This window comes from Chlorocebus sabaeus, chromosome 24 (genome assembly GCF_047675955.1).
Source record: "Chlorocebus sabaeus isolate Y175 chromosome 24, mChlSab1.0.hap1, whole genome shotgun sequence".
Lineage (NCBI taxonomy): Eukaryota > Metazoa > Chordata > Mammalia > Primates > Cercopithecidae > Chlorocebus > Chlorocebus sabaeus.
The window spans coordinates 54,006,088-54,021,468 of record NC_132927.1 but is presented as its reverse complement, the minus strand read 5'-3'; the positions used below and the strand labels follow the sequence as shown (position 1 = coordinate 54,021,468).

General features: G+C 42.0%; 1 protein-coding gene across 1 annotated transcript in view; it reads left to right on the top strand.

Moving 5' to 3' along the window:
- ALKBH1 (alkB homolog 1, histone H2A dioxygenase) overlaps positions 1-14,275 on the top strand; it is a 33,656-nt gene extending 19,381 nt beyond the window's left edge. The window contains exons 4-6 of the mRNA XM_037984325.2: positions 8,385-8,475; positions 9,897-10,090; positions 11,362-14,275. Coding sequence (XP_037840253.2) covers positions 8,385-8,475; positions 9,897-10,090; positions 11,362-11,791 — 715 coding nt within the window. The 3' untranslated portion in view covers positions 11,792-14,275. The remainder of the gene's footprint in view (positions 1-8,384; positions 8,476-9,896; positions 10,091-11,361) is intronic.
- The last annotated feature ends 1,106 nt before the right edge of the window (positions 14,276-15,381 follow it).

The following is a 15,381-nucleotide window of genomic DNA, read 5'->3' as shown; positions in this document are numbered from 1 at the left end:
ACTCTGTCTCAAAAAGGAAAAAAAAGAAGAATTTAATCCATGCAAAAGATGGTAAAGGCCTCAAAAAGATGTTGTCTACAGAGCTTAGTTACCAAGCAATTATAAAAAGTGAGAGAAAAGAAAAAGTTAAAAATTATCTACAGATTTCTACATGGCAGTGAGGGTAATACTAAGGCTTGTAATGGAAATAAGTATTGAAAGAAGAGAAGAATGAGCAGAGACTATCCTTAGTGTAGTTGGGGCCATACTGTTTTTGAAATGCCTATAGGGTATCCAGGTGGAGATGTCCAGCATGATTTTGGAAATACAGAACTGAGCTTAGGAGTAACGTAAGGGTGAGAGGGATGCGGAGAGAAAGAGATGAGATGAGGGAGTTACACATGAAGGCCATAGTGAAGCGCTGAAAATAGATGTGATTTTCTTTCTTCCTTTCTTTTCACTTTTCTTTCTCATCTATAGAAAAGAAGGCTGTTGGCCCCAGGAAGCGTCAGCACAGGGTGAAGAAAATAGAGCAGGAAAAGACACCAAGCAGCCAGAAGGATATGAGGAAAAACAGAAGAAATGCTGTTAGAGGCTAAGACAGGAAAATGTTTCAAGAAGAGAAGGGCCAGCCATGTCAAATAGGTCTAGGATTTGACAGTTAATTGCTGTAATGAAAACTGAAAAACTAGATTCAGTAGTGGTATAAACAAAAGTCAGATTACGGTGAGGGGAGAGAGTGAGGAAGGCAAATGTTGAATTATTTAAAAGTTTAATTATAAAGGGAAGGAAAAATGGGTAAGGGGTAGAAGGCGGTGAGGTATAAGCAAGGTAGCTTGCATAAATGACAGAGAAAATGTTTTTGTTGTTTGTTCTTCAGTATGTAGGAATATTAAACATGTTTGAAGGCCAAGAGGAAGAAAACAAGTTCGGAAGAGGACTTGAAAGTATGAGAAGAAACATTCTATTAATGGAGAAAGGCCCAGAGGCTGTGTCAGGGAAATAGGATATAGTATAGGTAGAGAATTAGCTTTGGAAGAAAGAAGTAGGACCACTTCTGAAACCAGGAGGAAGGATCAGGTGAAAATTTAGAGAAGTTTAGTGGTGTGGGAGAGGAAAGTTGAAATTGTTCACTGGATCATTTGAGCAGGCTTCTGTTTTCTCACTGGCGTAGAAGGAAATAAGAACAAAACTAAGGACTTGAGATGAATGGTGAAGGTTTAGAACAGAAGATGGTTAGATAAGACAGTTTAGATGGTTAGAGAATACTGAATATTTGCAAGATAGCAAAAGGATGTTAGCAGTTACAGTGGCGTTGGATGTCCATTTGCAATGAGTGACTGGGAGTGTCAGGTTGAGAAGGGAGAGAAAACTGAAAGCACTCAAACCCTGAAAGAGTGGGGTGGCAGGGCATAGTGGCTTACGCCTGTAATCCCACCACTTTGGGAGGCCAAGGCGGGTGGATTACAAGGTCAAGAAATCGAGACCATCCTGGCCAACATGGTGAAACCCCATCTCTACTAAAAACACAAAAATTAGCTGGGTGTGGAGGCACGCACTTGTAGTCCCAGCTACTAGAGAGGCCCAGGCAGGAGAATCACTTGAACCCAGGAGGTGGAGGTTGCAGTGAGCCGAGATCACAAACACTGCACTCCAACCTGGCGACAAAACGAGACTCCGTCTCAAAAAAGAAAAAACGATTGCTAAGAAAAATGCCAACACTTACATAAGGCACTTACCCATGACAGAAACCAAGCAAACTGCTGTATGAGCACATTCACCAGGGGAGAAGGTGGCCAGCCCACCCATCCATCATCCTTCTGCGAGTGCCTGGAGAAGGCGGCAGGGAGCATAGCATGTTTCTTTTTTAGTGAGACCCAATAATTAGGGTCATGGTTGCTTGAAAACATTCTTTTGGATAATTGGATAAAGATGTATTAGGTGCCAACATATTTCCTGCATTCTTCAAGGTGAGAGTTGTATTGGTACTGATCCTTTTTGACCTCCTTTTGGATAAGTCAGGTTTAAAAAGAGAACAATCCACCCCCTTCAGTGATTCTCTCAGTATTTTATGCTTAAAAATGATCCGGAAGCATGTTAAATGGTTTTGGTCTTACTGTTCACAGTGTTCAAGAACAAATCTTGGAATTTTCATTACCCAAGAGGCCCATGGTTAACCAGAGAGGTCCCTAAATGGTACTGAGACAAGAAATGTTTAGTGCTGGCCAGTCCTGCTCTCACGTATTGAAGGCAGATATTAACAGTTGTTGCTACTTTCCTTTCAGAAAATACAAAGGCAAGAATTGAAATCAAGTTTTCATAAGAGGATATAAAATGAGGGTCTAATGCACTTACATGGGTCTAATACATTACAAAAATATATATGTCATTCCCCCCAAAATGGCATAGACACTCAAAGATCAGAATTTTTCTTGCAGTAAGCAAGTTTTTAAGCTATTCTTTCTTTCTTTTTGTTATGAGGACTGAACTTAATGCTTTTCAAGGTAAGACTCAACTCTGCCTGATTTTACATCCTTGGACCAGTCTTCCTCTATAATATAACTCAAAAACTTAAAGCCTTTTTTTTTTCTTCTTCTGCGACAGGGTCTCACTCTATGCCCAGGCTGGAGTGCAGTGGCACAATCTTGGCCTACTGCAACCTTCTCCTCCCAGGCTGCTGCCTCAGCCTCCCAAGTAGCTGGGACTATAGGCGTGCACCACCATGCCTTGCTAATTTTTTGTGTTTTTAGTAGAGATGAGGTTTCACCATGTTGCCCAGGCTTGTCTCCAACTCCTGAGCTCAGGCAGTTCGCCCACCTCAGCCTCCCAAAGTGCTAGGGTTACAAGCGTGAGCCACCATGCCCAGCTCAAAGGCTTTCTTGTAATCACACAGTTAGAGTCCTTTTTTTTTTTAAGATGGAGTCTCACTCTGTCACCCAGGCCAGAGTACAGTGGCATGATCTTGGCGCACTGCAACCTCCTGGGTTCAAGCAATTCTCATACCTCAGCTTCCTGAGTAGCTGGGATTACAGGCACCCACCACCATACCTGGCTAGTTTTTGGTTTTTTAGTAGATACAAGGTGTCACCATGTTGGCCAGGCTGGTATTGAACTCCTAACCTTAAGTGATCCGCCCACCTCAGCCTCCCAAAGTGCTGGGATTACAGGCATGAGCCACCATGCCCAGTGAGAGATGTTATTTTGGCTTCTTAGAAAAGGAACTAAATTAGAAAAGGTGTATTACAGGATGATTCTGTTCATGCTGTCACCATAATTTTGATAATTTTTATTGTTAATAACATAAACCTGTGTTAATTATAATAATTATTATATTACTCTGTTCTTGAATATTAGACTAAATCTTTTGGTGGAAAAGCAGTTTGCTGCGGCCATATCAGATGTCAAAAATACTGTCACCTTTTGAATTATTTCCAAATCTGCGTTATTGTTACGTTTATTGTTTCAGATCAGTCTGACATTGATATGATAATATGGATTCTTCATAAAATGAGGCTGGGCACGGTGGCTCATGTCTGTAATCCCAATACTTTGGGAGGCCAACGCCAAAGGACTGATTGAAACTAGAAGTTCAAGACCAGCCTGGGCAACATAGAGAGACCCTGTCTCTACAAAAAAATTAAAAATTAGCTGGGCATGGTAGCACACACCTGTAGTTCTAGCTACTTAGTAGGCTGAGGTGGGGAGGATTGCATGAGCCTGCAGCAAGCTATGACTGTTAGGAGGCCGAGGTGGGTGGATCACCTGAGGTCAAGGATTCAAAACCAACCTGGCCAATATGGTGAAACCCCATCTCTAGTAAAAATACAGGTGGTGCATGCCTGTATTCCCAGCTCCTTGGGAGGCTGAGGCAGAAGAATCACGTGAACCTGGGAGGCGGAGGTTGCAGTGAGCTGAGATCGTGCCATTGCACTCCAGCTTGGGCAACAAAAGCAAAACTCCGTCTCAAAAAAAAAAAAAGAAAAAGAATAAAACAATCTGTTATTGAGCTAGAAAGAAATGGAAGGTATTGTGTTTTGTTTTTTAGTTTGGGCTAGAATAGTGTTTTTCAAAGTGTAGTTCCTGGACCAGCAACATAAGTATCATTTGGGAACTTATTAGAAATGCAATTCTCAGGCCCCACCCCAGACCTGCTGAATAAGAATTTGTAGGCCTGGACCCAGCCATGTGAGTTTCAACAAGCCTTCTAGATGATTCTGATGTACATTAAAGTTTGAAAAACACTGGGCAAAAATTAAGTGGGATACAGACAGGTTCTGTTAAAGGCTTTCTGTAGAGCTCTTAAGACTCTTTGCGCCTTTCAGCTGGAACTGCCATCTTCCAGTCATTTGCCAAAATGACAAACACAAAGGGAAAGAGGAAAGGTACCTGACTGATGTTTTCTAGGCCTTTTAGAAAACAGAGTTGTTCCTTTGGCCATGTATATGCATATCTATAAGAACGATGATATTGTCGGCTGGGCGCAGTGGCTCATGCCTGTAATCCCAGCACTTTGGGAGGCTGAGGCGGTTGGATCACCTGAGGTCAGGAGTTCAAGACCAGCCTGGGCAACGTGGTGAAACCCTGTCTCTACTAAAAATACAAAAATTAGCTGGGTGTGATGGTGCATACCTGTAATCCCAGCTACTCGGGAGGCTGAGGCAGGAAAATCGCTGGAACTTGGGAGGTGGAGGCTGCGGTGAGCCGAGATTGCACCACTGCATTCCGGCCTAGGCAACAAAGCAAGACTCCATCTCAAAAAAAAAAAAAAAAAAAGGAGGATGATATTGTCGACATTAAGGGAACGGAAATGGGTACTGTTCAAAAAGGAATGGCCCGCAAGTGTTGCCATGGCAAAACTGGAAGAGTTCACGGTGTTCCCCAGCATGCTGTTTGCATTGTTGTGAACAAGTAAGTTGAGGGCAAGATTCTTGCCAAGAGAATTAATGTGCGTATTGAGCACATTAAGCACTCTAAGAGCTGAGATAGCTTCCTGAAGCACGTGAAGGAAAATGATCAGAAAAAGATGCCAGAGAGAAAGGTACCTGGGTTCAACTGAAGTGCCAGCCTGCTCCACCCAGAGAAGCATACTTTGTGAGAACCAATGGGAAGGAGCCTGAGCTGCTGGAACCTATTTTCTATGGATTCATAGCATAATAGGTGTTAAAATAAAATACCCCTGGACTGTTTTTTTTTTTTTTTTAAAAAAAAAAAAGACTGCAGCTTGGTGTGGTGGCTCACTTGGCACCCTGGGAGGTCAGGGCAGAAGGATTGCTTGAGGTAAGGAGTTCAAGATCATTCTAGATAACATAGTGAGACTACATCTCTCTATTTTTCTTTTTTGTTTTAATTAAACAATAAAAATAGGCCAGGCGCAGTGGCTCACGCCTGTAATCCCAGCACTTTGGGAGGCTGAGGCGGGTGGATCACCTGAGGTCAGGAGTTAGAGACGAGTCTGGCCAGCAAGGTGAAACCCCGTCTCTACTAAAAATACAAAAATTAGCTAAGTGTGGTAGTGCATGCCTGTAATCACAGCTACTTGGGTGGCTTAGGTAGGAGAATCACTTCAATCTGGGAGGTGGAGATTGCAGTGAGCCAAGATCATGCCACTGCCCTTCAACCTGGGTAACAAAGCAAGAAACTGTCTCCAAAAAATAAAATTTTTGAAAAGACTCTTTGCCATTTAGATACTCAGGGTGCCATCTATTTTGAGTTCTGGATTCCAGTCTCAGATGACCAACTTCTTTCATCTTTTTCTACCACTTCTACCATCTCTCTTTTTCCCCTTCCTCAAAAACACATAGATTCAATATTCATATGATCATCATCATCCTTTTCTTCAACATCATTTTCTTGTATCCTAGAGATTACCTTAAAATAAGGAATTGGCTACAGAGTAATATATTTGAAAGAGAAATAGAATGGATCACCTCTGTAGGGTGCTTATGTGACTCTGGAACTACATCTGTATTGCCATTAACCACAAAGTCCACATGAGTCATACTCACTTTTCTGTCTCAGGCTACTAAAATAGAACATGTTCTCTAGAGGAGAACATCAGGGAATTCTTTGATTTGTACCTTTAGCTGAATAAACATTGGTAGACCTCAAGTTGTGTTAATAACTACATTACATTTTTTCATTTTTCAGTTTTTATGCACAAATATTAAATAATATGTGATTGTTATCCATATTGTAATTGTTCAAATCAGCTAGTTGCTGTCAGTGGCCAAGCCTTGTATTTTTCCCTAAGTTATTAGTTGTCTGTCTCCTGTTGTGTCAGGGAGTCCCCAAAACCACACCCAAATCTGATGGTCTGTCAGGAGGACTCAAACAGGACTCAGCATACGGTCATACTCACAGATGAGATCCATCACAGTGAATGCATACAAAGTAAGATCAGCAAAGGGAAAGGGGCCTGGAGCAAAGTCCAGGAAAAGCCAGGTGCGTGCATCCAAAAGTCCTCTCCCAAGGAAGTCACACAGGATATGACAATGGATTGTAACAAAATCTGTGAAATGTCTACCAAAGAAGCTCAGTGCCTAGGTTTTTACTAGGAGCTTGTCATGTAGGCAGCCTCTGCCTGACACATGCCAAAGTCACAAACTCCCAGAAGCAAAGCAGGTGTTGACCATGAGCCATATTGTTTGCATAGGTTAGGTGCAATAAGCCACTCTTAACAGTTCCAGAGAATTGTGTGAACCTTGCCAAGGACCATCTTTGTAAGCAGACCATCAGTCAAGTCTGCTATGTCTCTTTTCTGCACAGCTGTCCTAAATAAATCAGTGTTTGTCCATTCCTTTTTATCTGCTGGTCTTGATGTATGTATGTGTCATGATGTCCTTCTTAGAATGTAAACTCTGTGAGGACAGATAGCTTCTGTTACTCTTTGTCAAACATCAAGATGAGTGCCACTTAACAGTGTGGGCCTCAGTAAATCCTTTGCTTTTGCTTGTGCTGTGTGCCCATATTGCCTACTGCTTCACTCCCTATTTAAATGCTGCCCATTCTTCAGTGCCGTGCTCAACTCCCAACTCTGCCAAGAAGCCGCAACTGATTTGACAGCTGACTTAGAGCTCTCCTCTTTCTTAATTTCGTGCCCCTCAAAGTCTGCTATTTACTTTAGTACTAGACTTTATACTGCATTCAGTTTCCCTCTAATTTCTCCTTAGACTTTCTATTCTTATATTTGTCACTTCGTGTCACAATCAGATTACTTTAAGGAATATGATATTTTCCTTTTTTAAACAGTCATAGTTTTTGGACAAAAAAAATTTTGATTGATCAATGATGTAAATAACAGAGAAAAATTAAATCATTAGACCTACCATTCTCATATTTTTAGATATTTGGAGGTGAGCCAAACAAGCTTCCTCTTTAGAAAAGGAGTAGTGGGCCGGGCACAGTGGCTTACACCTGTAATCCCAGCAGTTTGGGAGGCCAAGGCAGGCGGATCACCTGAGGTCAGGAGTTTGAGACCAGCCTCACATGGAGAAACCCCGTCTCTACTAAAAATACAAAATTAGCCGGGTGTGGTGGTGCATGCCTGTAATCCCAGCTACTCAGGAGGCTGAGGCAGGAGAATTGCTTGAACCTGGGAGGCAGAGGTTGTGGTTAGCCGAGATCGCACCATTGCACTCCAACCTGGGCAACAAGAGCGAAATTCCATCTCTTTTAAAAAAAAAAAAAAAGAAAAAAAAAAAGAGTAGTTAATCACATAGATTCGATCAGACAAGATGTAATTGCAGAAAGAGCACCTCTCATTTTTACAGAAACCTCCTGTGGTTTGAACAAGGGTATGTCAGAAACCCAATCAGTTACAGTGTTGCCTTAATTGTTAGCTAAGCCTCGGTTATCTAAGCTATGTTATACAGAGTTAAAGAAGTCATGTTAAACCAGTTATTTTTTATTGTACTATACACTATATTTTGCTAAACTTTTTTTCCCAACCTGCAATTCTGGGATGCCACCATCATTATAGAAACATAGAAATCATTGTGATTAACCATACCCTACTTTTAGCAAACCAAACTGAAAATGTTCTGTAAGTCATATTTTTGGTTGCCCGTATTGCGCTTGGTACCATTTCGCATGGACTGGTAAAGACATTTCTCTTGTCATTGTTGTCATTCTTTCTTTATCGTTACTGAGATGCTAGAGGCTTGTGATTTAAAGTTGACCCCATTCAGCAGTGGATTTAGAACGAAGGAGTATAAATTGGAAGTGCTAACATGTTTTTCTCTGTTAATGTATTTGTGGTCTACTGATTTATCTCTTCTAAATTCTCCTACTGAGTCTTGGCTAACAGCTTATACCATGTAATACTAAATTTAACTCCAGAGTCCATACAAACGGCTATTGCTGCAATTTTACATGAATAAATACTCTTCTGTCACCAATCTTTGCAGGTATAAAGAAGTGACCAAACGGAGACCCCGAAGTTTACTGGAGAAACTGCGTTGGGTGACCCTAGGCTACCATTATAACTGGGACAGTAAGGTATTCAGGTTTTCTTAAATCTTTTGTTTTCTGTTTATAGGCTTCTTTAGCCCACATAGTTGTATTTCTTCCTGGCCACACGTAAGATATCAAGATTATACATTTGTGGGAGGATCCTTTTCTTTTATTTCCTTAAAAAATGTCTCAACTGGGCCAGGTGCTGTGGCTCACATCTGTAATGCCAGCACTTTGGGAAGCTGAGGTGGGCGGATCACTTAAGGTCAGGAGTTTGCTGCCAGCCTAGGCAACGTGGCACAACCCTGCCTGTGCAAAAAATACAAAAGTGTTTCGGGCCTAGTGGCACACACCTACAGTCCCAGCTACTTAAGAGGCTGAAGTGGGAGGATTACTTGGACCCAGGAGGTGGAGGTTGCAATGAGCCAAGATCACACCACTGCACTCCAGCCTGGGCAACAGAGCAAGACTCTGTCTCAAAAAAGAAAAAAAAATCTCTCTTTAAGTATCTCAAGAGGAATGAATTTTATTATCCCATCAGATTGACCAGTCAAATTGCCACTAAGCCATGTTGCAAGCTGAGAGGTCCAAAACCAAAGTGGCTATAGTATTTGAGTTGCCTTTTTGTAAATTAACTTTTAAGTTTAGGATAGTTTTAGATTTTACCTTTGTCTCAAATAGTTAACCAATAGTAATACATTACTGTAATAGCAGCATTTGTACTTCATTTAGATTTCCTTAGTTTTTAGCTAATATCTTTGTTCTTATATCTAATTTTCTAATATCCAGGATCTTACCCAGGATACTACATTATATTTAGTCATTGTGTTTCCTTGGGCACCTCTTGGCAGTGACAGTTTTGAGTTGCCTTTTTACCCTAACAGAACTATCTCATTTACAGATAGAGTATACTATACTAACTAGAGGGTGGTAGAGTAATTGCTTCATGTATAGACTCAATGCTGTATATAGCACAGTGCCTGTTATATAACAGTGCTTGGGTTTTTGAATGATTCATTATTAGATCATTGGATACCTCAAGAATGGATGGTGGCTCATGTCTGTAATCACAATGCTTTGGGAGACTGAGGCAGGAGGATCGTTTGAGACTAGTCTAGGCAACATAGGGAGACCCCGCCTCTGCCAAAAAAAAAAAAAATTAGCCAGGCATGGTGGCACGCACCTGTGGTCCTACCTACTTGGGAGACTGAGGTAGGAGGATCACTGAGCCCAGGAGGTCTAGGCTACAGTGAGCCGTGATCACACCACTGGACTTTAGCCTGGGCAACAGAATGAGACCCTGTCTTTAAAAAAAAAAAAAAAAAAAGGATGGATAGATAATGCTGTGTTAATATGTTAATGTGACTTTGTAAGTAAGATTAAAGTGGTAATTAATCTTTTGCCACAGTTTCCTATATTCCTGAGATCATTGTTTATTTTTCTTATTCTCTCTACATTTACCAAAGAAATACTCAGCAGATCATTACACACCTTTCCCTTCTGACCTGGCTTTCCTCTCAGAGCAAGTAGCCGCTGCCTGTGGATTTCAGGGTTTCCGAGCCGAAGCAGGGATCCTGAATTACTACCGCCTGGACTCCACACTGGGAATCCACGTAGACAGATCTGAGCTAGATCACTCCAAGCCCTTGCTGTCATTCAGGTGAGTTAGTTCCAGGGATTTGGGATTACTTTTTATCATTTAATTCTTTTTTCTAAGGCATTTTACTCTAAAATAAATACAGGTATTTAACTTTTTTAAAAATGACTGGACTATAATCTTCCATTTCCGGGAATTTTAACAAATTATAGTTACTATCTCTGTTTAAGACACATGGAACCTACCTTTTGTTTTATTTTTATTTTTTATTTTTTATTTTTTGAGACGGAGTCTTGTTCTGTCACCCAGGCTGGAGTCGAATGGCGTGGTCTCGGCTCACTGCAACCTCCGCCTCCCGGGTTCAAGCGATTCTCCTGCCTTAGCCTCCTGAGTAGCTGGGACTACAGGTGCACACCACCGTGTCCAGTTAATTTTTTTTTTTTTTTTTTTTTGTATTTTAGTAGAGATGGGGTTTCACCATGTTGCCCAGGCTGGTCGTGAACTCCTGAACTCAGGCAGTCTGCCCACTTTGGCCTCCCAAAGTGCTGAGATTACAGGTGTGAGCCACTACACCTGGCCATAGCCTACCTTTTATAATGAAAGGTATTGTCAGTGCTCTGTGGAATAGACAAGTGGAAGGCCATAAAAGCAAAGTGAGTGACCTTTGGAATAGAAGAGCAAAATACAGAGCAAAGCACAAAAGCCTGAGTGGTTTATTCTCCTTGTCTCCCTAAAAGTAAGTTTAAATTTGTGCCAAGTTTTGCACCTGTATCTCAGCAAAGTGCCTTTTATTAATTGCGTTATCTTTAAAATGAAGAATGGTAAACATAGTAAAGAACTCAAATGATTTTATTGAAAGACTCAAAGACACATTAATTAAAGACCACGCCTGTAATCCCAGCTACTCCGGAGGCTGAGGCACGAGAATCACTTGAACCCAGGAGGCTGAGGTTGCAGTGAGCTGAGATCGCGCCACTGCACTCCAGCCACTCCAGCCTGGGTGACGAAATAAGACTCTGTCTTTAAAAAAAAGCATCAATAAAACTTAAATGGATAATGTTAAAGCTAAGTTCTTCATTTGCTTATTTAACTGCATCAGATTTTATTTTGCAGCAGTTCTGTGGGCTGTCGTAAGTATAGGTAGAAGGTCATGAGTTGGTCACTCATAGACACAAGCCAGAAGAGAAGGATCTTAGCACAGTTTTAAAAGGAGGATTTGGGAGCAATAAATATCAAGTTGAAATTAGAAAATAACACAGTTGGCAGTAACTTTCCCAGTCATAGTTAATAAACAAAACTTACTCTTGCGTGTTGTTTTTACTTATTTTTTGTAGCTTTGGACAGTCTGCCATCTTTCTCCTGGGTGGTCTTCAAAGGGATGAGGCCCCCACGGCCATGTTTATGCACAGTGGTGACATCATGATAATGTCGGGTTTCAGCCGCCTGTTGAACCACGCGGTCCCTCGTGTCCTTCCAAATCCAGACGGGGAAGGCCTGCCTCACTGCCTAGAGGCACCTCTCCCTGCTGTCCTCCCCAGAGATTCAATGATAGAGCCCTGTTCTATGGAGGACTGGCAGGTGTGTGCCAGCTACTTGAAGACTGCTCGTGTTAACATGACTGTCCGACAGGTCCTGGCCACAGACCAGAATTTCCCTCTAGAACCCATCGAGGATAAAAAAATAGACGTCAGTACAGAAGGTTTCTGCCATCTGGATGACCAGAATAGCCAAGTAAAACGGGCCAGGATAAACCCCGACAGCTGAGACTTGGAGATCCCATCCTTTTACTCAGGCACCTGCTTACCATAAATGACCATGTTATTGCGTATTGCCATGGACTTCAGCACCCAGACAAGCCAAAAACAGAGACAGGGAAGAACTCATTGATGATCACACTGTGGCCTTGGAACCCGTGCAGAAGTAAACTCATTAGCCACTTTGCTCAGAGAAGCGTTTGACATGGTCTGATCCTAGTTACATGTTGGCTGTAATGTTGAGAAGTCAGTCCAAGGAGGTATGTTCTTCCACGACAGCCTTCTCAGCCTCTGCCATTGCCTTTGAGGAAGGTAGAAGCGAATTTGTATGTCTGCAGAGTCTTTAAATACCTCAGATTTTATTAATGGGAAATACAGTACCCCTCCCTCCACTGCATCTGGTAATTTATGGTGAAATTGTGGTTCCGTGAACCAGCTATTAGTCTCATCTTCTTAACTCCCTCAGTCATCATCAAATTCTTTGATCTTCTCTGGCTCTCACAATGGAACTGGAAAACAATGGAACTGGAAAATCTTGTCTCTTAGAAAAGAAATTAATCACAACTATCTCTGTTGCCTAAAAGATAAATGTATGTAAACCCAAGGAAAGGGGAATTTAGTTTCTCCACATGTCATTTCGGTCTCCAAACTCCCTGTTGGCTTTTTAATGCAATTTTAATTGTTGAAATAAAAAAGTCCCAAGGGTGTTTTGTTACTGTTTTCTCCATGAATAAACTCACTTGATTTTAAATTAAAGATCTATATCTGTCTTTGGGGTTTAGTGTATCTGGAATTAGGTTTTTTTCTCTGTTTTTCTTTGCTGTATTGTTCATGCTATTGAAGCCCTCTAACTGTTTCTGCCCTACACCACCCTGCTCTGCCCTAAGTATTCTTTGTGGCTGTCTCACAGAAGAGAGAACATTTCTTGATATTCCAGTCACTGCTGTTTTGTCTGAGGGTAGGCGGCTTGGAAAATGTAGGCAACGCCAAGTTTTAATCTTTGTATCCCCAACAATTTGACTCACTATATTGTGGTCCAGGTTACTTTACAGTTCTCTGGACCTCGGTTTCCTCATTCACAAAATGAAGATACTATTGACTACCATCTTCCTAAAGGGATATTGGTATTTAAAAGAGAATTAAGTGCTCCTTTCTAGAAACATGATGTGCCAAAATTGTTTTATTATATGGGCTCTTTGAAACATCCTAACTTCCTTGTGTGGAGGACTGGCTGGAAGCCAGTTTGGTACCTACTGTTTGCAATGCGTATTATTAAATTTGCATGTCTCCTCTGTCCTGCCCCCTTTGTAAATTACTGGCATTGAGTATTGAGTTCATATGGTAATAGGGTTTTTTAAATGAGTGAAAATGATGGATTGATCTCTTATGTGTAAGCTAGGTTCTTTTTTTTTCAGACAGAGTTTCGCTCTTGTTGCCCAGGCTGGAGTGCAGTGCAATGGCACAATCTCAGCTCACTGCAACCTCCACCTTCCGGGTTCAAGCGATTCTCCTGCCTCAGCCTTCTGAGTAGCTGGGATTACAGGCATGCACCGCCACGCCTGGCTAATTTTGTATTTTTAGTAGATATGGGGGTTCTCCATGTTGGTCAGGCTGGTCTTGAACTCCTGACCTCAGGTGATCTGCCCGCCTTGGCCTCCCAAAGTGCTGGGATTACAGGCATGAGCCACTGTGCCCAGCCTAGGTTCTAAATTTAATGTATAATAGAAATCTTACATAATTAAAAAATACCACTGTGTAAGATTACCACTGTTAACCTTAAATTTTCTACAATGTATGTTAAATGTGACCTACAGAAACCAACATACTGTCATTTAGTAAATCCAACAGACAGTCTAGCATTAAGACAAATTATTCTTTCTTCAGTTGCTTGTCAGAGAAAGGCATTGGTCTGTGTATAGGAACCATGTTGTGCAAAAAACACATATCCAAATTGTAGACTCACACTCGATGAAGTGAGACGTTTATGCTATGAGAAGCAGGTAGAAACAGGCCAGCCAAGAGAATAGCACATTCCTGTCTCCTGAGATGGTGAACAGATCATTTGCACAATTAAATATTCACGCTCTCTCTCTCCCACCCCATCTCTCTCCTCCCTCGAGCCGTCCCCACTTCCTCTGGCTCTCTCTCTACTTTTATTTGCGTATTTTTATGAAGCACATATGATTGAAGATGTATATAATGTAACTCAGTCAACAGAAAATTATGGCAGTAAACAGAAAATTATGTAATCCGGTAAAAAGGAAAAATTGGTTGTTTTTTTACAGGAGCGTGATTGCCTAGGGTTAATTGTCTAAAATACATTTTCTAAGTTAGAGGTCATCAAACTATGACCCACCTCCCATTTTTGTAGTGCCCATGGGCTAAGAATAGTTTTTACACTTCTGAACTGTTGTGGAGAAATCAAAAGGATATTTTGTGACACATGAAAATCATAAAATTTAAATTTCAGTGCCGATAAATAAATTTTATTAGAACACAGCTGCATTAATTGATTTCCATATCGCTGGCTGTTTTCACGCTGTATTTTAATAGCAGAGCTGAGTAGTTGCAACAGAGACGTATAGCCCACAGAGCCTAAAGACATGATCTAGCCCTTTATGGAAAAAGGCTGTGGGCACCTAGAAAGGAACCTAGACCCCTAGAAAGGACTCTAGAAAAGAACCTGAAGCCAAGAACTGGGACCAAGGAAAAGATTTTCTTCCCTCTGTCCCACCCCTGTTGAGACAGGGTCTCACTCTGTCACCTAGGCTGGAGTGCAGTGGCGCAATCACAGCTCACTGTAGCCTTGACCTGGGCTCAAACGATCCTCCCACCTCAGCCTCATGAGTAGCAGCTGGGACTACAGGCGAGCACCACTATGCTGACCTTGGCCTCCCAAAATGTTGGAATTACAGGCATAAGCGTAAGCCACTCTGCACCCAGCCTTTTTCTTTTTCTTTTTTTTTTTTTTTTTTTTTTTGAGACGATGTTGCTCTGTCACCCAGGCTGTAGTGCAGTGGCATGATCATGGCTCACTGCAACCTCTGCCTCCCAGGCTCAAGCAGTCTTCCTGCCTCAGCCTCCCAAGGATCTGGGACTACAGGCGCGCACCACACACACAGCTAAGTTTTGTATTTTTTGTAGAGATGGGGTTTTGCCACGTTGCCCAGGCTCGTCTCAAACTCCTGAACTTGAGCGATCCACCCACCTCAGCCTCCCAACATTTTGGATTACAGGCACGAGCTACTGTGCCAGGCCTTATTATTTTATACTAAAGGAAGAAAAAATGTTAGGTTTGATCTAGGACGTATATATATAGCGTCAAGAGTAGGCCAGGCTTGCCTGGGCGCGGTGGCTCACACCTGTAATCCCAGCACTTTGCGAGGCCAAGGCGGGCGGATCACGAGGTCAGGAGATCAAGACCATCTTGGCTAACACGGTGGAACCCCGTCTCTACTAAAAAATAACAAAAAAATTAGCTGGGCGTGGTGGCGGGCACCTGTAGTCTGAGGACTACAGGGAGTCTGAGGCAGGAGAATGGTGTGAACCCGGGAGGCGGAGCTTGCAGTGAGCCGAGGTCGCACCACTGCACTCCAGCTC